Genomic DNA, 21,770 nt, shown 5'->3' with positions numbered 1-21,770 from the left:
TCTGCATTGTTGTGGGGAGATATAGATGGTGAAGGGCCAGGTAATGTCTAGGATGGAAGACTAGGGGAGGAGATATGAAAAGGCGCATGTGGGAGTGGGATGTCGGGGTACCCTTCCTGCATAGGAAGGGGAAATAGATGTGAGTGGGGCAGGGAGCGCCCACTGCAAGGGGGGCCATGGTAGCAGTTTGCCCACTGCTGTTTCCTCCTAGGCCCAAGGGTGAAGTTAGCCCTCCCAGTGTGGAGGTGGTGGAGACTGAGCGCTGTGTGAGGGAAGGAAGGGCTAGTGCCATGCATGCTGCCCCGGAGCAGCACAGAGAAGCGCCCTGCTGCAGGGGGTGGGTGGCTGGGAAGGCAAAGCTGACCCAGGCTGTCCCTTGTCCCTGGGATGTGCGCCCTGCCCCGGGCAGGGGGAGGGATGGGAGTGGTGCAAGGTGGGGACTGGCTCTGTGCAAATGGGAGGAGAAAGGTTCCTGTTCCCATGACTCAGTCCCATCCTGGCACTGCAGCCCGCCCTGCGCTCCAGCCGCACACCTTCAAGACAGCTGACTTCTGGGAAGTCAAGGGATTTCTCAGTCGCGCTAGAGATCCCCCAGATTCCTCCCACCGGGGCAGCCCTTGCTCTGCACCCAGGGATATCTCGCAGACAGGGAGGCACAGCTGCCGCCAGGCTGGGGGAGCAGGCTCTTCTCTGCCTGCCTCCTCTCCCTGCCACGCTCCCTGTGCCAGCAGCCCCACAGCATGTCTGCTGCTCCACGGTCCCAGCGCAGACCACCCCCCGCCCCGGCCACACCTGGGTGCGGGGCCGTCCTGAGCACCCCTGTCCTGAGCACCCCCATGTTTGCAGGGAGCCGTTGCCCTCCATGTGCTTTGCTGTTCACGAGCTGCCCGCAGCTGCACCGGGGCTGGCTCTTTCTGGAAATAACATTTTCTGTTTTGTCTGTGCTGAAACCCTCAACAGACTCCACGCAGTCTATCTGCCCTCACAGCCTCGTCTAGTATGTGTTTTCTTGGCATGGGTCTGGCAATTTGGAAAGGCCAACTCTTCTGTTATCTTTTCTGCTGTAGTTGCTGGCTTATGGGAAAGATGTGCTAGAGACAGCAGTCAGGGAGGGACCCTAGGGCAAGATGGGAAATGGGAATAGGTGGTGCGGGAAAAGTGCCGTTGCACGAGTGCAGGGAGGTTGTGATATGGCCAGTGCAAGGGAGTCTGATGCCTAAGGTGCTACTGAGGTCTCCTCTGCATCACAGATAAGTAACCCCCGATGGAAAGCAGGCACCAGCCTTCTGGCATGGGCTGACCCAAAGCCTTAGAGCGACTGGCCACCCAGAAGGTAGATTCGTAGGCTGATCCACAACATCTTCAGTGGAGCCTATGTACTGCTCTGATATAATGATGTCTGTACTTGTGAGCCCATGCACACACATGTATGTACAGACACTGCTGTGAACATGTGGCAGAACAGAGGAAGGACACAGTGGCAAAACATGTGTGTGTGTGGAGGAGGCTGTGGGGTTACTCTTTCAGAGGTATCACTATCTCTCTCTGTTCCACTTTCTTTGGGCACCTTTATCCATGCATTAAGAGTCTGCAAGGAGAATATATGCATCTTACAAGGATAAAAAACATTTATTAGCTAACACAAACATTAGTTAGGACTTAAGCTGCTAAGCATTATTAGCTTATTAGCAAGGTCACGATGCTCAGGAGACACCAGAAGGGTCTTTGCTGGCTAGGCACGTATCAGTCCGGAGGAGACAGGCTGGACTTCTTCCTAGTAGTCTTTGTCCATTTACCGCTGGATCTGTCACCACCAGTTAGCACTGATGACCACTGACCAACCAGAGATGGGACAAATCAGTGAGATCCCTAACAGTGTTATCGAAGAATAGCTCATGCCGGAAGCTGGCTATGCCAATTACACCAATCCTCACTTATGCATTTTTTTGGTAAGGTGGGGGGTCTATATCCTCTATCTGAACTTTCATGACTGCTTTCTCATTGTTGGACATCTTGGCTCTGACACGAATGGTCCCCTTGGAGACCTCCAGGGTTTCATGTTCAGAGTCTGCATTGCCTCGCTGGAAGAGCGTGGAGGTGCTGTAAGTTTTGTTCCTCATCATGTTGGAATAGACATTGTGGAGGCTTCCCAGGTGATTATCCGCCGTGAAGATTTCCAGGGCAAATTCAATGTGATAAAGGACATAGTCGAAGGGGTTGGAGAACATGATGGCCAGGACAGAAGAGTTGAGCTTGCACACCAGGACTCCCACACTGCCACGGAGACTGTATGGAGTCTTTGCAAATGCACATTTTCCCCTGGAGCCTGGGCTGATCTCGAATGGGAGAGGGCTGTGGACCCGGCCACTGAAGCAGTAACTCCTGCAGAAAGAGTGGGACTGATATGAAACAAGAAAAGAGGAGATGAAAGCAGAAGGGATGGGGAGAGCTCTCATCTACTCTCACCTGTACATCCATGACTTTTATTGAGTGGTACCACATTCTACCTGCTAAAAGGGAGTTTTAGCCTTCTCCAAAGAGCAAACATCACCAAAGTCTAAAGCAGGGAGATCAGTGTCATTTCTAACCCCACCTTCGCCAAGCCTTGTTGCACCCAAGACATACCCTCAGAGCAGCTGCAAGGTAGCAGCAGCATGGTCTAAAGAAATCACTGTCATAAATAGGGGAACCACTGGCCTTTGCTCCTCTCTGTCACTGCCATCCACAAGTTTTGGCTCATTATTTATATCTCTTCCTTGTCATTCATGAATGCATTGAACCGCACTTGTTCTGACAGAAATTTCCATGGGCTTCTTTCAACGACCTCCCTCTCTTCTGCCTCTTACCCTCTTTGCCTTAAAAAGGTATTTGCCCATGCTACAATAACTGCTTCCTATTACACCTGGGTTGTTCCCTGAAAATGTCAATTCAGTGCTCAGCAGACATCAAAACATGCAGACTGACTGTTAGTTGTTTCTTGGAGGGGAATAAAGAATGAGACAGGAAATGTAACAGTAGGTGTAAGTCTGTGGTGTGCTCACATCTGGTCCCCTGTGTGCACAGCTATTTCCCCTGCTAGGAAGAGATAAGAGTTCATCCCACAAAAACTATGAGGGGATCAGACTGAATTATCTAATAAAAGGCTTCAAACATGGATAAGGGATGACTTTCTTACAGTGTGTGCATTTGAACAGCTTGGTTCACTGTCATCAGCAGCTGGTGTGTGCAAACAGAGAGAAAGTCCAGAATCAATTAGAGAAATTCATAAAAGAGTATTCCTGCACTTGGCTCTGAGCCTGCACTGCGGTGCCTTCTCACCAGGGATGGAGAGAGGAAGCCACGCGGGGAGCTTGAGAACAGTGGGGAGCAGAGGAAAACGAGTGCTGGGACCCACAGAAGGGGCTGATGATGGAGAGGGGTATGGGTGAGTGGACATAGCATACACAGAGTGGCAGAAAGCAGAGGGGAGCACTGCAGGGAGGGGAAAAGGAGCAGGGACAAGTACCTGAAGTCTTGGAGCACCACATTCCTGGTCTTGTTCATGATCTCAATCACCACGCTCCGACACACGTTGATGTTTCTCACCATGCTTTCTGTGCTCTCAGTCATGGTGATCTGGGAGTTCAAGTTGCTGAGGTTTTCACAGTCCTCCTTCTCTTTTGTCTGCATCTTCTTCACGTTGCCCTGGGAGTGCTGCAAGGCTGTAGAGCAGCAAACAAACAGTGCAAGGGGAAGCATGCAAATAGGGTGGGTAGGGCCACTTCTTGCCTATGCGAGCTGAGCGTGAGGGGTGCTGGGCGCTGCACAGCTCCCCCACAATATCCTGAAGGGCCTCCCAGGGCCAGGAAAGGCAGCCCTTTCTGCTCCAGCAGGGTGGAACAGAGTAGAGGACTGTAAATCTCCCGCTCCATCCACCCCCCCCCCCCCCCCACCAAGTGTGTGACCCCTGACTCTGGAATGATCCAATAGTGGAAATATCCACCATCGAGATCCCTTTCCCCAGCCAGTCCTGCTGATAGCTCTTGGAAAGGAACAGTGCATCACACACACTCTCCAGGAGAGTCCCCAAAGAAAGTGCAGACAGTGAGGAGCAACTTCTGCCCACAGCCTTCTTTGAAGAAGCATGCTGTTGAGATATTTTGCTGGCTATGTGCACATCCAGCTCCTGGATATGCCTGTTTATCTGCCTATTGTTTAACCTGGGAGCAGTGGAAAGTTCATGAAAGAGGAAGCCATGCATGGTTACTAAATACAAACTCAGGAAATTCCTGAGCTTAAAATGGCTGGAGGATGGGAGGTTACATGGGGAAGGAGCCTGTATGCCTGCCTTGGGCTTCCTTTTTTCCTCTACACATTTGCTTATGGCTACATTTCAGTGCTGGGTTAAAAGAATCTCTGGTCCAAAACAGAATGACTGCCCTTGTTTTTTTTTAATAATCCCTTATGAGCAATCTAGCAATATATCTATTACCTGTCATATCTGCACCTTCTATCTGACTTTGGTAAATACAAGTGATTCTGAACTAGTAGGGCCCTGCTAATCCCAGGGATGAGGACAGGTGAATTGCTCAGACCAACTACCCAGCTACAGGGAAGATGAAAGGGATGTGATGATTCAGGCTGGATTTGCTTCTCTTCTGTTGTCTGTCAGCAGATCATGCTAAAACCCCGTCTTCTACCTTTCACACTGGACTCACTAGAGACTCAAGCTCTTTTTCGCTGTTTCTCAGAGGAGTAACTGGTGCCTCTGGGTTAAGGGAATTTCCCCCTCAGAATAGGTGGAGATAGCAGCACCACATCCTCCCTTCCAAGTGCAGACTTGTATATAGAAGAAGGGAAGTGTGGCGTGGGCAGTTGTCTCTGGCAATCAACTCCTGAGCACTGCCCCTCTGTCAGCCCTCAGTCCAGCACCCTCAGTGCTATGGTATGTTGGAGCACACATGACAGGAGGAGTATTTCCCTCTCATGTTGTGTGAGACAGATGCTCCAGGGTCCTGCTCCAGGAGATGCTCCAGGATTCAATTTGCAGAGCTTAGGAGAATCAAAGCCAAGTTCACAGAATCGCAGAATGGTTGAGCTTGCAAGGGACCTCTAGAGATCATCTAGTCCAACCCCCCTGCTCAAGCAGGGGCCTCTACAGCATATTGCCCAGGATCACATCCAGGTGGATTTTGAATATCTCCAGTGAAGGAGACTCCGCTACCTCTCTGGGCAACCTGTTCCAATGCTCTGTCACCCTCACAGTCAAGAAGTTTTTCCTCAGGTTCAGATGGAACTGCCTGTGGTTCAGTTTCTGCCCATTGCCTCTTGTCCTGTCAGTGAGCACCACGGAGAAGAGATTGGCCCTGTCCCTCTGACACCTCCCCTTCAGATACTTGTACACATTGATGAGACCGCCTCTCAGTCTTCTCTTCTCCGGGCTAAACAGGCCCAGCTCCCTCAGCCTTTCTTCAGAGGAGAGATGCTCCAGTCCCCTCATTATCTTTGTAGTCCTCCGCTCGACTCTCTCCACTACTGCCAGGTCTCTCTTGTACTGGGGAGCCCAGAAGTGGACACAATCCTCCAGGTGAGGCCTCCCCAGGGCTGAGGAGAGGGGCAGGATCCCCTCCCTCCACCTGCTGCCAACACTCTGCCTCATGCACCCCAGGAGACCATTGGCCTTCTTGGCCACAAGGCCACACTGCTGCCTCATGCTTAACTTGTTGTCCACCAGCACTCCCAGGCAGAGCTACTTCTCGGCAGAGCTACTTTCCAGCAGGTCAACCCCCAGCCTGTCCTGGAGCATGGGGTTACTCCTCCCTAGGTGCAGGACCCTGCACTTGCCCATATTGAACTTCAGGAGGTTCCTCTCCGCCCAACTCTCCAGCCTGTCCAGGTCCCTCTGAACAGGCAGCACAGTCTTCTGGTGTGTCAGCCACTCCTCCCAGTTTAGTATCATCAGCAAACTTGCTGAGGGTGCACTCTGGCCCTTCCTCCAGGTCACTGATGACTACATTGAACAAGACTGGACCCAGCACTGACCCCTGGGGGACACCACTAGCCACAGGCCTCCAACTTGACTCTGCGCCATTCACCACAACCCTCGGAGCTCGGCCATCCACCCAGTTCTCAATCCATCTCACCGTCCACTCATCTAACCCACACTTCCTGAGTTTACCAAGGAGGATGGGATGGGAGACAGTGTCCAAAGCCTTGCTGAAGTCCAGGCGGACCACATCCACTGCTCTCCCCTCATCTACCCAGCCACTCATTCCGACAGAGAAGGCTATCAGATTGGTCAAGCAGGATGTCCCTTTGCTGAAGCCATGCTGACTACTCCTGATCACCTTCTTGTCCTCCACATGCTTAGTGAGGACCTCCAGGAGGAGCTGTCCCATCACCTTTCCAGGGATGGAGGGGAGGCTGACAGGCCTGGAGTTCCCTTGCTCCTCCTTCTGGCCCTTTTGGAAGACTGGGCTGACATTGGCTTTCTTCCAGGCCTCAGGCACCTCTCCTGATCTCCAGGACCTTTCCAAGAGGATGGAGAGTGGCCTAGCAATAACATCCGCCAGCTCCCTCCGCACCTGTGGGTGCATCCCATCGGGGCCCATGGATTTATGGATGTCAAGTTTGGACAAAAGATCTCTAACCTGATCCTCCTCCACCAAGGGAGAGTCTTCCTTTCTCCAGACTTCCTCTCTTGTCCCCAGGGTCAGGAATTCCTGAGGGCTGGCCTTAGCAGTGAAGACTGAAGCAAAGGCGGCATTGAATAACTGCCTTCTCTGTATCCTTCGTCACCAGGACATCTGCCCCATTCAGCAGTGGGCCCACATTTGCCCTAGTCTTCCTTTTGCTCCTAACGTATTTGAAGAAGCCCTTCTTGTTGTCCTTGACATCCCTTGACAGATTTAATTCCTGTCCCCTTTGCCACATTCTGTAGACTTCCTTCTTCTGTTGGAGTTTTGCCAAGAGTTCCTTCTTCCTCAGAGGGATGCACCGATCTTGAGCCTGGAGGAGGTGATACTTGAATATTAACCAGCTTTCTTGGACACTCCTTCCTTCTAGGGCCCTACCCCAGGAGTTTCCCCTAAGTGGGTCCCCCAAGAAGCCAAAGTTAGTGCTCCTCAAGTCCAGGGTTGAGATCCTACTCATTGCCCTGCTGCCTCCTCGTAGGACCCTGAACTCCACCATCTCATGGTCACTGCAGCCAAGGCTGCCCCCAACCTTCACATCTCCAACTAGACCTTCTTTGTTTTTTAGTACACGGTCTAGCAGTGCACCTCTCCTTGTTGGCGTCTCCACCACCTGGGTCAAGAAATTATCCTCAATGCTTTGTAGGAACCTCTTTGACTCTTTGTTCCTAGCTGTGCTGTCTTCCCAGCAGATGCCAGGGTGGCTGAAGTCTCCTATGAGAACCAGGGCCTGTGATCATGAGGCTACTACCAGTTGTCTGTAGAAGGCCTCATTGACTTCCTCTTCCTGATTCTACAGATGACCTGCATTAAACACCCACCATTGTGTCACCTGTGTTAGCATGGGTTCATGTGATCATCATCCCAAAATCTATTGTAGCAAACCAGATCTTTCCAAGCAGTGAGGGTAAGGGGATCTTACTGCGATGGTGGCATTGTCCTATTTCTGTCTCTTCTCAGCCCTTACTGCTGTGGAGTGTAGAAAGCTGTGGGGAAGGTCCTTGCAGTCATGCCAGGGCTAAAGGAGCCAGAAGCTGGCTGATGGCTAAAGCATCAATGTGTCATTCCACATCATCAGCTTTCAGTATGGACATTGTCTTCCATGACCTCCAGAGATCCCTGGTAGTTGGTCAGGTTGTTTTTCTGGAAAGATGGGGAGTTAAGGGAATGAAAGTTTTGTATCATGTTGCAATAGAGTTCTTTGGGGTGTTTGTGATGATTTCAAGGGTGAAGGCCATATAATCAAAGACCTTCTGGACACAACTGTAAAACATGATGGCCAGTGTACTTTGTCTCATAAAGCCTAATCCCCAGGCTCCTATGAAGAGAGAACTGTGCCTTGGCAAACAACCCTGTGGAGCCCAGTGGGATCCTTGGGGGTGGGGGGGGAGGAGGCTGTAGATTCTCCCCTACAACAGAAACTCCTGTAGGAAGCTAACAATGAGGGAAGCGGGGAGTTTGTTCAATGGGACAGGAGGCAATTTTAGGACAACAAAGGGGAAGGGCTTGTAAGGATAGAGATGGGTCAGTGCTATGGTAGGGTAAACATTTGGGGTTCATGGGACTATATTTAGAAAAAAGAAAGAAATGCCATGAGAAATTTCAAGGCTGTTTCCTCCAGTTGTGTGGCATCTGCAGGGCAGAGGTGCTAGTAAGGGATAGAATTGGAAGGCAAGCCTAGAGAGAGGCTAGGAGGAGGGAAATTGTGCTGGGGACTGTGAAGGAGATGCAAGGGTGAAGATTTCAGAGGTGTGCAGCAGGGCAGATAGGCCACATGCCCCTGGGGCCACTCACCATGGGTTATAAAGTGCCACATCATTGGTGTTGTTGGTTATCTCAGTGCCTACACACTGTCACACATTGAAGACTGTCACCAGGTGGTCAGTGATTTTCTCCACTGATCACCTGAGGAGCAGGGGATCACAGAGAGACCTGGCAATGTCCATGCAAGCTCACCTTTCAGCAGGGGGTGGCTGAGACACCAAAGCAGGGAAAAGGCTGAGAGGAAAGATGAAACCTCTAAAGGAAGAATGGAGGAGCTACTTCCACAGCAACTTGAGGTCACACCCTTAGCTTTCCCTCATCCTGCATGGAGGAAATTTCACTGGAAATTGTGGAGCCTATGGATTTCTGCTGGTCTCTCCCCAGGGCCCCTTCCCCAGTTGCTGAGTTTGTCCATATCTAGGTCTCACCTTACTGAGGGGGCAGATTTGTTGAGGTTCACTGGCCCTGTGTCAGCCACTGGGGTGTCACTGCAGAGAGTGGTCATTGCTAAACACAGCCCTCCTGTTTGGCCTGTCTCATCACCTTTCTTCTCATGCACATTCATACCTAGCTGTGAACTTGGCTCTTCAGCATATCTCTTCTCTATGCACATCATCCTAGTCCCAAAGCACCTTCCAGTTTGACAGAAGTTGACCTGTCAATCTTTCCCTCACCATCCTCCTAGGGGGAGTAGTGTGTACGTTCAGGTGTCCTGAGCTGTTAATACACATCGGATCAGCAAACACATGCAGCTCTCAAAGTCTCTTGTGACCTCAGAGACAGCTGCACCTAAGCACAGAGTAGATAGCAGCTCTCAGTGTTAGAAAAAGTTTTGGACTCTGTTTTCTGGGCTTGGAGCCAAAATCCACAGCGTTTCTGAGAACAGAAATTTTCTAGAGTTCCTTTGGTTTCTATTTGACTCAGTGAAATGAAAAACAGCCTTGAGAGCCAAGTGCTGAGTCTATACTGTTGGCATGAGAGCAAAGAGCAGCCAGGGCTTTTCAAAATATGGAGTACATGGTTTGCCACAATACAAGCCCTTAAACCCTTGCCTTTTGCCTTGATGGCTCAACCCATAGCAGACGTTTCCTTCCTCACCCTTTGGCCCTGCAGGAAAGCGGAGAAGATACTGAAAGGGTACAGGAGACTTTCTTTTCAATTCCAAAGCCAAGTTTTTCAGAGAATGAACTGGAGCAAATACCTGCTTATAACAAAGAACAACTCAAAATCACTCAAATGAGTTAGGTAAGAAGTTGAAAGATGTTGCAAAGAGATTGCTTATGTCCTAGGGTGTCTTTGCAGGGTGGTCCTGTTCTCCACTTGCTTGCCCTTCAGCCAGCTCTGCACAGTCCCCTCTGCTCCCCATGGAAAGGGCTCTCTGAAAGGGCTCTCTGGCTCTCTGAAATGCCTGTATACCAATGCACGCAGCATAGGGAATAAACAGGAAGAGTTAGAGATCAGTGTGCGGTCGCAGGGCCATGATCTCATTGCAGTGACAGAGAGCTGGTGGGATAGTTCACATGACTGGGATGCTGTCATGGATGGCTAGGTGCTTTTTAGGCAAGACAGGCCAGGAAGGCGAGGTGGTGGAGTTGCTCTTTATGTGAGGGAGCAACTGGGATGTGTGGAGCTCTGCCTCAGGGTGGATGAAGAGCAAGTTGAGAGCCTATGGGTAAGGCTTAAAGGGCAGGCTAACATGGGTGACACTGCTGTGGGGGTTTACTCCAGGCCACCTGACCAGGAGGAAGTCATCGATGAGGCCTTCTACAGACAGCTGGAAGTAGCCTCACAGTCACAGGCCCTGGTTCTCCTGGGAGACTTCAACCACCCTGACATCTGTTGGCAAGACAGCACAGCTAGGCACAAACAGTCGAGGAGGTTCCTGCAAAGCGTTGAGGATAATTTCTTGACCCAGGTGGTGGAGACGCCAATGAGGAGAGGTGCACTGCTAGACCTTGTGCTAACAAACAAAGAAGGTCTAGTTGGAGATGTGAAGGTTGGGGGCAGCCTTGGCTGCAGTGACCATGAGATGGTGGAGTTCAGGATGCTATGAGGAGGGAGCAGGGCAATAAGTAGGATTGCAACGCTGGACTTGAGGAGAGCTAACTTTGGCCTCTTGGGGGACCTACTTAGGGGAATCTCCTGGGGTAGGGCCCTAGAAGGAAGAGGGGTCCAAGAAAGCTGGTTAATATTCAAGCATCATCTCCTCCAGGCTCAAGATCAGTGCATCCCTCTGAGGAAGAAGTCGAGCAAAGTGGGCAGGAGACCTGCATGGACGAGCAAGGAACTCCTGGCAAAACTCCAACAGAAGAAGGAAGTGTACAGAATGTGGAAAAGGGGACAGGCCACTTGGGAGGAATACAGGGACGTTGTCAGAGTGTGCAGGGATGCGACAAGGAAGGCTAAGGCCCAGTTGGAATTAAATCTGGCAAGGGATGTCAAGGACAACAGGAAGGGCTTCTTCAAATCCATCAGTAGCAAAAGGAAGACTAGGGCAAATGTGGGCCTGCTGCTGAATGGGGCTGATGTCCTGGTGACGAAGGATACAGAGAAGGCAGTTATTGAATGCCTTCTTTGCTTCAGTCTTCACTGCTAAGGCCAGCCCTCAGGAATTCCTGACCTTGGAGACAAGAGAGGAAGTCTGGAGAAAGGAAGACTCTCCCTTGGTGGAGGAGGATCAGGTTAGAGATCTTTTGTCCAAACTTGACATCCATAAATCCATGGGCCCCGATGGGATGCACCCACAGGTGCTGAGGGAGCTGGCGGAAATCATTGCGAGGCCACTCTCCATCCTCTTGGAAAGGTCCTGGAGATCAGGAGAGGTGCCTGAGGCCTGGAAGAAAGCCAATGTCAGCCCAGGCTTCCAAAAGGGCCAGAAGGAGGAGCCAGGGAACTCCAGGCCTGTCAGCCTCCCCTCCATCCCTGGAAAGGTGATGGGACAGCTCCTCCTGGAGGTCCTCACTAAGCATGTGGAGGACAAGAAGGTGATCAGGAGTAGTCAGCATGGCTTCAGCAAAGGGACATCCTGCTTGACCAATCTGATAGCCTTCTCTGTCGGAATGAGTGGCTGGGTAGATGAGGGGAGAGCAGTGGATGTGGTCCGCCTGGACTTCAGCAAGGCTTTGGACACTGTCTCCCATCCCATCCTCCTTGGTAAACTCAGGAAGTGTGGGTTAGATGAGTGGACGGTGAGGTGGATTGAGAACTGGCTGGATGGCCGAGCTCCGAGGGTTGTGGTGAATGGCGCAGAGTCAAGTTGGAGGCCTGTAGCTAGTGGTGTCCCCCAGGGGCAGTGCTGGGTCCAGTCTTGTTCAACGTAGTCATCAGTGACCTGGAGGAAGGGACAGAGTGCACCCTCAGCAAGTTTGCTGATGTTACTAAACTGGGAGGAGTGGCTGACACACCAGAAGACTGTGCTGCCTGTTCAGAGGGACCTGGACAGGCTGGAGAGGTGGGCGGAGAGGAACCTCCTGAAGTTCAATATGGGCAAGTGCAAGGTCCTGCACCTAGGGAGGAGTAACCTCATGCACCAGGACAGGCTGGGGGTTGACCTGCTGGAAAGTAGCTCTGCCGAGAAGGACCTGGGAGTGCTGGTGGACAACAAGCTAGTTAAGCATGAGGCAGCAGTGTGGCCTTGTGGCCAAGAAGGCCAATGGTCTCCTGGGGTGCATGAGGCAGAGTGTTGGCAGCAGGTAGAGGGAGGGGATCCTGCCCCTCTCCTCAGCCCTGGGGAGGCCTCCCCTGGAGGACTGTGTCCACTTCTGGGCTCCCCAGTACAAGAGAGACCTGGCAGTAGTGGAGAGAGTCGAGCGGAGGACTACAAAGATAATGAGGGGACTGGAGCATCTCTCCTCTGAAGAAAGGCTGAGGGAGCTGGGCCTGTTCAGCCTGGAGAAGAGAAGACTGAGGGGGGATCTCATCAACGTGCATAAGTATCTGAAGGGGGAGTGTCAAGAGGATGAGGCCAGTCTCTTCTCCGTGGTGCCCACTGACAGGACAAGAGGCAACGGGCAGAAACTGAACCACAGGAAGTTCCACCTAAACCTGAGGAAAAACTTCTTTGCTGTGAGGGTGACTGAGCACTGGTACAGGTTGCCCCGAGAGGTAGTGGAGTCTCCTTCCATGGAGATATTCAAAACCCGCCTGGATGTGATCCTGGGCAATATGCTGTAGAGGCCCCTGCTTGAGCAGGGAGGTTGGACTAGATGATCTCCAGAGGTCCCTTCCAACCTCAACCATTCTGTGATTCTGTGAAAGCCAATGACCAAAGGTAGGAGAAACTACCCTTGCAATAAGACTCACGCTTCCTTCATCCTAGGATAGACTTTTGCACAAGACACTCCTATTTGCACAAGGGAGGCATGAAACATGCCCATTCCCAAGTCTTTTGGGAGCTCTCCTGCCCACCAGGACCCATGTTCAAGCTAGGCATATGAGAACTGGTCCTATCCCCTTCCTGGAAGTGGGACATACACCAGGCCAAGACTTGCCATGCCCCCATTAGCCAGACCCAGGGAGACAGTGTGAATCCATCTCTGGCCCCAGGGTGATGGTGCAGGGAGAGGTACAGCTTTCACAGGTTCTCAGCCACCGGGCAGGAGGCCCAGATTGTGCTTTCCACACGTCTGAATTGCTCAGAGTCCCTCTTCCCATGTCATTTCAGCCAAAAGGAAGAGATGCTAGGAGAGTCTGTGGGACCAGGGGACCAGTGGAGAGGCCCTTGTAGGAGATGAGGGGATCCCTGCACTTGTTTGAGGCTGGTCTGGTAAGCCAATGTGAATGCTGCTGACAGTTGGGATATCTAACACATCTGCTTGCTGACCTCCTTGAACAGCAGTTCATCAGCCCAGTAAAGGGAACACCAGACATATTCAAAGCCTTTTTTAATCTAGAACTGAAAATTCAGTGTCAGATATAGGCAGCACAATGAGGCAGACACAGATAGAAGGTTGTGTGAGTAAAGAGAGAGATGGAGCAGACAGAAACCCTTCAGGGAGGAGACCGTGATGAGAAATGATTCTTCTTTCAGTCTTGTTCTCTCCTGTCTCATTGTTGGAAGAGACTGGATGGAGTCAAAAACTTACACATCGTCTGGCCCTGGTAAGTATGTCAGGGTGCTGGGAAGGAGCTGAGCAATGTCCAGTGTCACTGCATTCCTCTTGCTGGGCTCCCATTAGCTGTGGGGTAACCCTGTCCATCTCATTTCTGCTCTTCTCCATGTATTGTGTTTGCAGCCCAACTCTGGCAGCACAGGGTGTATGTGGGCAGGAGGGAAGTCAGGCCATGACAGCCCCAGCAGCTCCAGCTCTCCAAGCAGCATGGACACAAGCACCAAGACTCTGGTGAGAGATGTCAGTGTCTTTTCGGGTATGAGAAAGATCAGCAATATCAGGACTGTGGCCCTCAGAGGCTTCAGCTACAAAGCCCTGCACCTCAGTGCTCCCTCTCTGGCATCTATTGTCACTGCTAGCTTCCTGCATGAGCGTTTCTTTGGCAACACTGTAGGAGATCTCGCTAAACATCTCTGTAACTGTCTTTGCAATCCTTATGCCCCAGGGGTTCAGCTGTTTGTGATCCAAGGACCTGCTCTGATCCGGAACAGCTAAGTCACCTGGGCTCCAACATCTCAGGACATGGTTAAGTCACAAGAACATGATTTGGAGGTGAGTATGTGTTTCTGCATGCACGTGTACATGTGTATGTAGGGAAGACCTGGATGGGGGAAACACTGCATTGCAGCTGTATTTGCACTGCAAAGCCCCCCCTTCTCCTGACCTCACATCCAGGATCCAGCACATGGCAGTGTCTGCAAAAGAGGTCTTTAGCTAGGGGTGAGGGTGGGAGCTGGAACAAATCTCATTATGAAAGATATCATTACCTGTTACTCACAGCATGGTCACATCCAAAGTGCTTTGCTACCCTGCAGGGTCACAGTTCTAATAATTCTGAGGAAGAGCATTCCCATGCTTGCATTTGTCTGATAGTTTTACCTGTGTGGTGGCAAAACAGGCAGCTGTTGCAGCAGAGCTCTTCTTTCCTCCCCCCAGCCTCAGAGGAGAGCAAGACAGAGGTTGAGAAGGGAAGTGAAAACAAAAGAGCTTTCTGCATTGTTGTGGGGAGATATAGATGGTGAAGGGCCAGGTAATGTCTAGGATGGAAGACTAGGGGAGGAGATATGAAAAGGCGCATGTGGGAGTGGGATGTCGGGGTACCCTTCCTGCATAGGAAGGGGAAATAGATGTGAGTGGGGCAGGGAGCGCCCACTGCAAGGGGGGCCATGGTAGCAGTTTGCCCACTGCTGTTTCCTCCTAGGCCCAAGGGTGAAGTTAGCCCTCCCAGTGTGGAGGTGGTGGAGACTGAGCGCTGTGTGAGGGAAGGAAGGGCTAGTGCCATGCATGCTGCCCCGGAGCAGCACAGAGAAGCGCCCTGCTGCAGGGGGTGGGTGGCTGGGAAGGCAAAGCTGACCCAGGCTGTCCCTTGTCCCTGGGATGTGCGCCCTGCCCCGGGCAGGGGGAGGGATGGGAGTGGTGCAAGGTGGGGACTGGCTCTGTGCAAATGGGAGGAGAAAGGTTCCTGTTCCCATGACTCAGTCCCATCCTGGCACTGCAGCCCGCCCTGCGCTCCAGCCGCACACCTTCAAGACAGCTGACTTCTGGGAAGTCAAGGGATTTCTCAGTCGCGCTAGAGATCCCCCAGATTCCTCCCACCGGGGCAGCCCTTGCTCTGCACCCAGGGATATCTCGCAGACAGGGAGGCACAGCTGCCGCCAGGCTGGGGGAGCAGGCTCTTCTCTGCCTGCCTCCTCTCCCTGCCACGCTCCCTGTGCCAGCAGCCCCACAGCATGTCTGCTGCTCCACGGTCCCAGCGCAGACCACCCCCCGCCCCGGCCACACCTGGGTGCGGGGCCGTCCTGAGCACCCCTGTCCTGAGCACCCCCATGTTTGCAGGGAGCCGTTGCCCTCCATGTGCTTTGCTGTTCACGAGCTGCCCGCAGCTGCACCGGGGCTGGCTCTTTCTGGAAATAACATTTTCTGTTTTGTCTGTGCTGAAACCCTCAACAGACTCCACGCAGTCTATCTGCCCTCACAGCCTCGTCTAGTATGTGTTTTCTTGGCATGGGTCTGGCAATTTGGAAAGGCCAACTCTTCTGTTATCTTTTCTGCTGTAGTTGCTGGCTTATGGGAAAGATGTGCTAGAGACAGCAGTCAGGGAGGGACCCTAGGGCAAGATGGGAAATGGGAATAGGTGGTGCGGGAAAAGTGCCGTTGCACGAGTGCAGGGAGGTTGTGATATGGCCAGTGCAAGGGAGTCTGATGCCTAAGGTGCTACTGAGGTCTCCTCTGCATCACAGATAAGTAACCCCCGATGGAAAGCAGGCACCAGCCTTCTGGCATGGGCTGACCCAAAGCCTTAGAGCGACTGGCCACCCAGAAGGTAGATTCGTAGGCTGATCCACAACATCTTCAGTGGAGCCTATGTACTGCTCTGATATAATGATGTCTGTACTTGTGAGCCCATGCACACACATGTATGTACAGACACTGCTGTGAACATGTGGCAGAACAGAGGAAGGACACAGTGGCAAAACATGTGTGTGTGTGGAGGAGGCTGTGGGGTTACTCTTTCAGAGGTATCACTATCTCTCTCTGTTCCACTTTCTTTGGGCACCTTTATCCATGCATTAAGAGTCTGCAAGGAGAATATATGCATCTTACAAGGATAAAAAACATTTATTAGCTAACACAAACATTAGTTAGGACTTAAGCTGCTAAGCATTATTAGCTTATTAGCAAGGTCACGATGCTCAGGAGACACCAGAAGGGTCTTTGCTGGCTAGGCACGTATCAGTCCGGAGGAGACAGGCTGGACTTCTTCCTAGTAGTCTTTGTCCATTTACCGCTGGATCTGTCACCACCAGTTAGCACTGATGACCACTGACCAACCAGAGATGGGACAAATCAGTGAGATCCCTAACAGTGTTATCGAAGAATAGCTCATGCCGGAAGCTGGCTATGCCAATTACACCAATCCTCACTTATGCATTTTTTTGGTAAGGTGGGGGGTCTATATCCTCTATCTGAACTTTCATGACTGCTTTCTCATTGTTGGACATCTTGGCTCTGACACGAATGGTCCCCTTGGAGACCTCCAGGGTTTCATGTTCAGAGTCTGCATTGCCTCGCTGGAAGAGCGTGGAGGTGCTGTAAGTTTTGTTCCTCATCATGTTGGAATAGACATTGTGGAGGCTTCCCAGGTGATTATCCGCCGTGAAGATTTCCAGGGCAAATTCAATGTGATAAAGGACATAGTCGAAGGGGTTGGAGAACATGATGGCCAGGACAGAAGAGTTGAGCTTGCACACCAGGACTCCCACACTGCCACGGAGACTGTATGGAGTCTTTGCAAATGCACATTTTCCCCTGGAGCCTGGGCCGATCTCGAATGGGAGAGGGCTGTGGACCCGGCCACTGAAGCAGTAACTCCTGCAGAAAGAGTGGGACTGATATGAAACAAGAAAAGAGGAGATGAAAGCAGAAGGGATGGGGAGAGCTCTCATCTACTCTCACCTGTACATCCATGACTTTTATTGAGTGGTACCACATTCTACCTGCTAAAAGGGAGTTTTAGCCTTCTCCAAAGAGCAAACATCACCAAAGTCTAAAGCAGGGAGATCAGTGTCATTTCTAACCCCACCTTCGCCAAGCCTTGTTGCACCCAAGACATACCCTCAGAGCAGCTGCAAGGTAGCAGCAGCATGGTCTAAAGAAATCACTGTCATAAATAGGGGAACCACTGGCCTTTGCTCCTCTCTGTCACTGCCATCCACAAGTTTTGGCTCATTATTTATATCTCTTCCTTGTCATTCATGAATGCATTGAACCGCACTTGTTCTGACAGAAATTTCCATGGGCTTCTTTCAACGACCTCCCTCTCTTCTGCCTCTTACCCTCTTTGCCTTAAAAAGGTATTTGCCCATGCTACAATAACTGCTTCCTATTACACCTGGGTTGTTCCCTGAAAATGTCAATTCAGTGCTCAGCAGACATCAAAACATGCAGACTGACTGTTAGTTGTTTCTTGGAGGGGAATAAAGAATGAGACAGGAAATGTAACAGTAGGTGTAAGTCTGTGGTGTGCTCACATCTGGTCCCCTGTGTGCACAGCTATTTCCCCTGCTAGGAAGAGATAAGAGTTCATCCCACAAAAACTATGAGGGGATCAGACTGAATTATCTAATAAAAGGCTTCAAACATGGATAAGGGATGACTTTCTTACAGTGTGTGCATTTGAACAGCTTGGTTCACTGTCATCAGCAGCTGGTGTGTGCAAACAGAGAGAAAGTCCAGAATCAATTAGAGAAATTCATAAAAGAGTATTCCTGCACTTGGCTCTGAGCCTGCACTGCGGTGCCTTCTCACCAGGGATGGAGAGAGGAAGCCACGCGGGGAGCTTGAGAACAGTGGGGAGCAGAGGAAAACGAGTGCTGGGACCCACAGAAGGGGCTGATGATGGAGAGGGGTATGGGTGAGTGGACATAGCATACACAGAGTGGCAGAAAGCAGAGGGGAGCACTGCAGGGAGGGGAAAAGGAGCAGGGACAAGTACCTGAAGTCTTGGAGCACCACATTCCTGGTCTTGTTCATGATCTCAATCACCACGCTCCGACACACGTTGATGTTTCTCACCATGCTTTCTGTGCTCTCAGTCATGGTGATCTGGGAGTTCAAGTTGCTGAGGTTTTCACAGTCCTCCTTCTCTTTTGTCTGCATCTTCTTCACGTTGCCCTGGGAGTGCTGCAAGGCTGTAGAGCAGCAAACAAACAGTGCAAGGGGAAGCATGCAAATAGGGTGGGTAGGGCCACTTCTTGCCTATGCGAGCTGAGCGTGAGGGGTGCTGGGCGCTGCACAGCTCCCCCACAATATCCTGAAGGGCCTCCCAGGGCCAGGAAAGGCAGCCCTTTCTGCTCCAGCAGGGTGGAACAGAGTAGAGGACTGTAAATCTCCCGCTCCATCCACCCCCCCCCCCCCCCCACCAAGTGTGTGACCCCTGACTCTGGAATGATCCAATAGTGGAAATATCCACCATCGAGATCCCTTTCCCCAGCCAGTCCTGCTGATAGCTCTTGGAAAGGAACAGTGCATCACACACACTCTCCAGGAGAGTCCCCAAAGAAAGTGCAGACAGTGAGGAGCAACTTCTGCCCACAGCCTTCTTTGAAGAAGCATGCTGTTGAGATATTTTGCTGGCTATGTGCACATCCAGCTCCTGGATATGCCTGTTTATCTGCCTATTGTTTAACCTGGGAGCAGTGGAAAGTTCATGAAAGAGGAAGCCATGCATGGTTACTAAATACAAACTCAGGAAATTCCTGAGCTTAAAATGGCTGGAGGATGGGAGGTTACATGGGGAAGGAGCCTGTATGCCTGCCTTGGGCTTCCTTTTTTCCTCTACACATTTGCTTATGGCTACATTTCAGTGCTGGGTTAAAAGAATCTCTGGTCCAAAACAGAATGACTGCCCTTGTTTTTTTTTAATAATCCCTTATGAGCAATCTAGCAATATATCTATTACCTGTCATATCTGCACCTTCTATCTGACTTTGGTAAATACAAGTGATTCTGAACTAGTAGGGCCCTGCTAATCCCAGGGATGAGGACAGGTGAATTGCTCAGACCAACTACCCAGCTACAGGGAAGATGAAAGGGATGTGATGATTCAGGCTGGATTTGCTTCTCTTCTGTTGTCTGTCAGCAGATCATGCTAAAACCCCGTCTTCTACCTTTCACACTGGACTCACTAGAGACTCAAGCTCTTTTTCGCTGTTTCTCAGAGGAGTAACTGGTGCCTCTGGGTTAAGGGAATTTCCCCCTCAGAATAGGTGGAGATAGCAGCACCACATCCTCCCTTCCAAGTGCAGACTTGTATATAGAAGAAGGGAAGTGTGGCGTGGGCAGTTGTCTCTGGCAATCAACTCCTGAGCACTGCCCCTCTGTCAGCCCTCAGTCCAGCACCCTCAGTGCTATGGTATGTTGGAGCACACATGACAGGAGGAGTATTTCCCTCTCATGTTGTGTGAGACAGATGCTCCAGGGTCCTGCTCCAGGAGATGCTCCAGGATTCAATTTGCAGAGCTTAGGAGAATCAAAGCCAAGTTCACAGAATCGCAGAATGGTTGAGCTTGCAAGGGACCTCTAGAGATCATCTAGTCCAACCCCCCTGCTCAAGCAGGGGCCTCTACAGCATATTGCCCAGGATCACATCCAGGTGGATTTTGAATATCTCCAGTGAAGGAGACTCCGCTACCTCTCTGGGCAACCTGTTCCAATGCTCTGTCACCCTCACAGTCAAGAAGTTTTTCCTCAGGTTCAGATGGAACTGCCTGTGGTTCAGTTTCTGCCCATTGCCTCTTGTCCTGTCAGTGAGCACCACGGAGAAGAGATTGGCCCTGTCCCTCTGACACCTCCCCTTCAGATACTTGTACACATTGATGAGACCGCCTCTCAGTCTTCTCTTCTCCGGGCTAAACAGGCCCAGCTCCCTCAGCCTTTCTTCAGAGGAGAGATGCTCCAGTCCCCTCATTATCTTTGTAGTCCTCCGCTCGACTCTCTCCACTACTGCCAGGTCTCTCTTGTACTGGGGAGCCCAGAAGTGGACACAATCCTCCAGGTGAGGCCTCCCCAGGGCTGAGGAGAGGGGCAGGATCCCCTCCCTCCACCTGCTGCCAACACTCTGCCTCATGCACCCCAGGAGACCATTGGCCTTCTTGGCCACAAGGCCACACTGCTGCCTCATGCTTAACTTGTTGTCCACCAGCACTCCCAGGCAGAGCTACTTCTCGGCAGAGCTACTTTCCAGCAGGTCAACCCCCAGCCTGTCCTGGAGCATGGGGTTACTCCTCCCTAGGTGCAGGACCCTGCACTTGCCCATATTGAACTTCAGGAGGTTCCTCTCCGCCCAACTCTCCAGCCTGTCCAGGTCCCTCTGAACAGGCAGCACAGTCTTCTGGTGTGTCAGCCACTCCTCCCAGTTTAGTATCATCAGCAAACTTGCTGAGGGTGCACTCTGGCCCTTCCTCCAGGTCACTGATGACTACATTGAACAAGACTGGACCCAGCACTGACCCCTGGGGGACACCACTAGCCACAGGCCTCCAACTTGACTCTGCGCCATTCACCACAACCCTCGGAGCTCGGCCATCCACCCAGTTCTCAATCCATCTCACCGTCCACTCATCTAACCCACACTTCCTGAGTTTACCAAGGAGGATGGGATGGGAGACAGTGTCCAAAGCCTTGCTGAAGTCCAGGCGGACCACATCCACTGCTCTCCCCTCATCTACCCAGCCACTCATTCCGACAGAGAAGGCTATCAGATTGGTCAAGCAGGATGTCCCTTTGCTGAAGCCATGCTGACTACTCCTGATCACCTTCTTGTCCTCCACATGCTTAGTGAGGACCTCCAGGAGGAGCTGTCCCATCACCTTTCCAGGGATGGAGGGGAGGCTGACAGGCCTGGAGTTCCCTTGCTCCTCCTTCTGGCCCTTTTGGAAGACTGGGCTGACATTGGCTTTCTTCCAGGCCTCAGGCACCTCTCCTGATCTCCAGGACCTTTCCAAGAGGATGGAGAGTGGCCTAGCAATAACATCCGCCAGCTCCCTCCGCACCTGTGGGTGCATCCCATCGGGGCCCATGGATTTATGGATGTCAAGTTTGGACAAAAGATCTCTAACCTGATCCTCCTCCACCAAGGGAGAGTCTTCCTTTCTCCAGACTTCCTCTCTTGTCCCCAGGGTCAGGAATTCCTGAGGGCTGGCCTTAGCAGTGAAGACTGAAGCAAAGGCGGCATTGAATAACTGCCTTCTCTGTATCCTTCGTCACCAGGACATCTGCCCCATTCAGCAGTGGGCCCACATTTGCCCTAGTCTTCCTTTTGCTCCTAACGTATTTGAAGAAGCCCTTCTTGTTGTCCTTGACATCCCTTGACAGATTTAATTCCTGTCCCCTTTGCCACATTCTGTAGACTTCCTTCTTCTGTTGGAGTTTTGCCAAGAGTTCCTTCTTCCTCAGAGGGATGCACCGATCTTGAGCCTGGAGGAGGTGATACTTGAATATTAACCAGCTTTCTTGGACACTCCTTCCTTCTAGGGCCCTACCCCAGGAGTTTCCCCTAAGTGGGTCCCCCAAGAGGCCAAAGTTAGTGCTCCTCAAGTCCAGGGTTGAGATCCTACTCATTGCCCTGCTGCCTCCTCGTAGGACCCTGAACTCCACCATCTCATGGTCACTGCAGCCAAGGCTGCCCCCAACCTTCACATCTCCAACTAGACCTTCTTTGTTT

General features: G+C 51.7%; 2 protein-coding genes across 2 annotated transcripts; both read right to left on the bottom strand.

Moving 5' to 3' along the window:
• Positions 1–1,604: 1,604 nt before the first annotated feature.
• LOC138063689 (DELTA-thalatoxin-Avl1a-like) lies at positions 1,605–6,698 on the bottom strand. Its single transcript, XM_068923557.1, has 3 exons — positions 6,630–6,698; positions 3,506–3,701; positions 1,605–2,382 (listed from the first exon to the last, which is right to left on the bottom strand). The coding sequence occupies exons 2-3, from the start codon at positions 3,667–3,669 to the stop codon at positions 1,935–1,937; spliced, it is 612 nt and encodes a 203-aa protein (XP_068779658.1). The 5' UTR covers positions 3,670–3,701; positions 6,630–6,698; the 3' UTR covers positions 1,605–1,934.
• A 9,442-nt stretch (positions 6,699–16,140) lies between these two features.
• On the bottom strand, positions 16,141–21,234 carry LOC104145341 (DELTA-thalatoxin-Avl1a). Its single transcript, XM_068923556.1, has 3 exons — positions 21,166–21,234; positions 18,042–18,237; positions 16,141–16,918 (listed from the first exon to the last, which is right to left on the bottom strand). Exons 2-3 carry the CDS (start codon positions 18,203–18,205, stop codon positions 16,471–16,473), a joined length of 612 nt encoding a protein of 203 aa, XP_068779657.1. The 5' UTR covers positions 18,206–18,237; positions 21,166–21,234; the 3' UTR covers positions 16,141–16,470.
• Positions 21,235–21,770: the final 536 nt, after the last annotated feature.

This window comes from Struthio camelus, chromosome 34 (genome assembly GCF_040807025.1).
Source record: "Struthio camelus isolate bStrCam1 chromosome 34, bStrCam1.hap1, whole genome shotgun sequence".
NCBI classification, from domain to species: domain Eukaryota; kingdom Metazoa; phylum Chordata; class Aves; order Struthioniformes; family Struthionidae; genus Struthio; species Struthio camelus.
This window is presented reverse-complemented; position numbering and strand designations above follow the sequence as displayed.

What these genes read in the sequence shown, in the direction of transcription:
- LOC104145341 (XM_068923556.1), bottom strand. Translation starts at nt 18,205, where the DNA reads ATGCAGACAAAAGAGAAGGAGGACTGTGAAAACCTCAGCAACTTGAAC. An exon ending in GTGGTGCTCCAAGACTTCAG is followed by an intron (nt 16,919 to 18,041) that starts GTACTTGTCCCT and finishes CTCTTTCTGCAG; the next exon opens with GAGTTACTGCTTCAGTGGCC.
- LOC138063689 (XM_068923557.1), bottom strand. Translation starts at nt 3,669, where the DNA reads ATGCAGACAAAAGAGAAGGAGGACTGTGAAAACCTCAGCAACTTGAAC. An exon ending in GTGGTGCTCCAAGACTTCAG is followed by an intron (nt 2,383 to 3,505) that starts GTACTTGTCCCT and finishes CTCTTTCTGCAG; the next exon opens with GAGTTACTGCTTCAGTGGCC.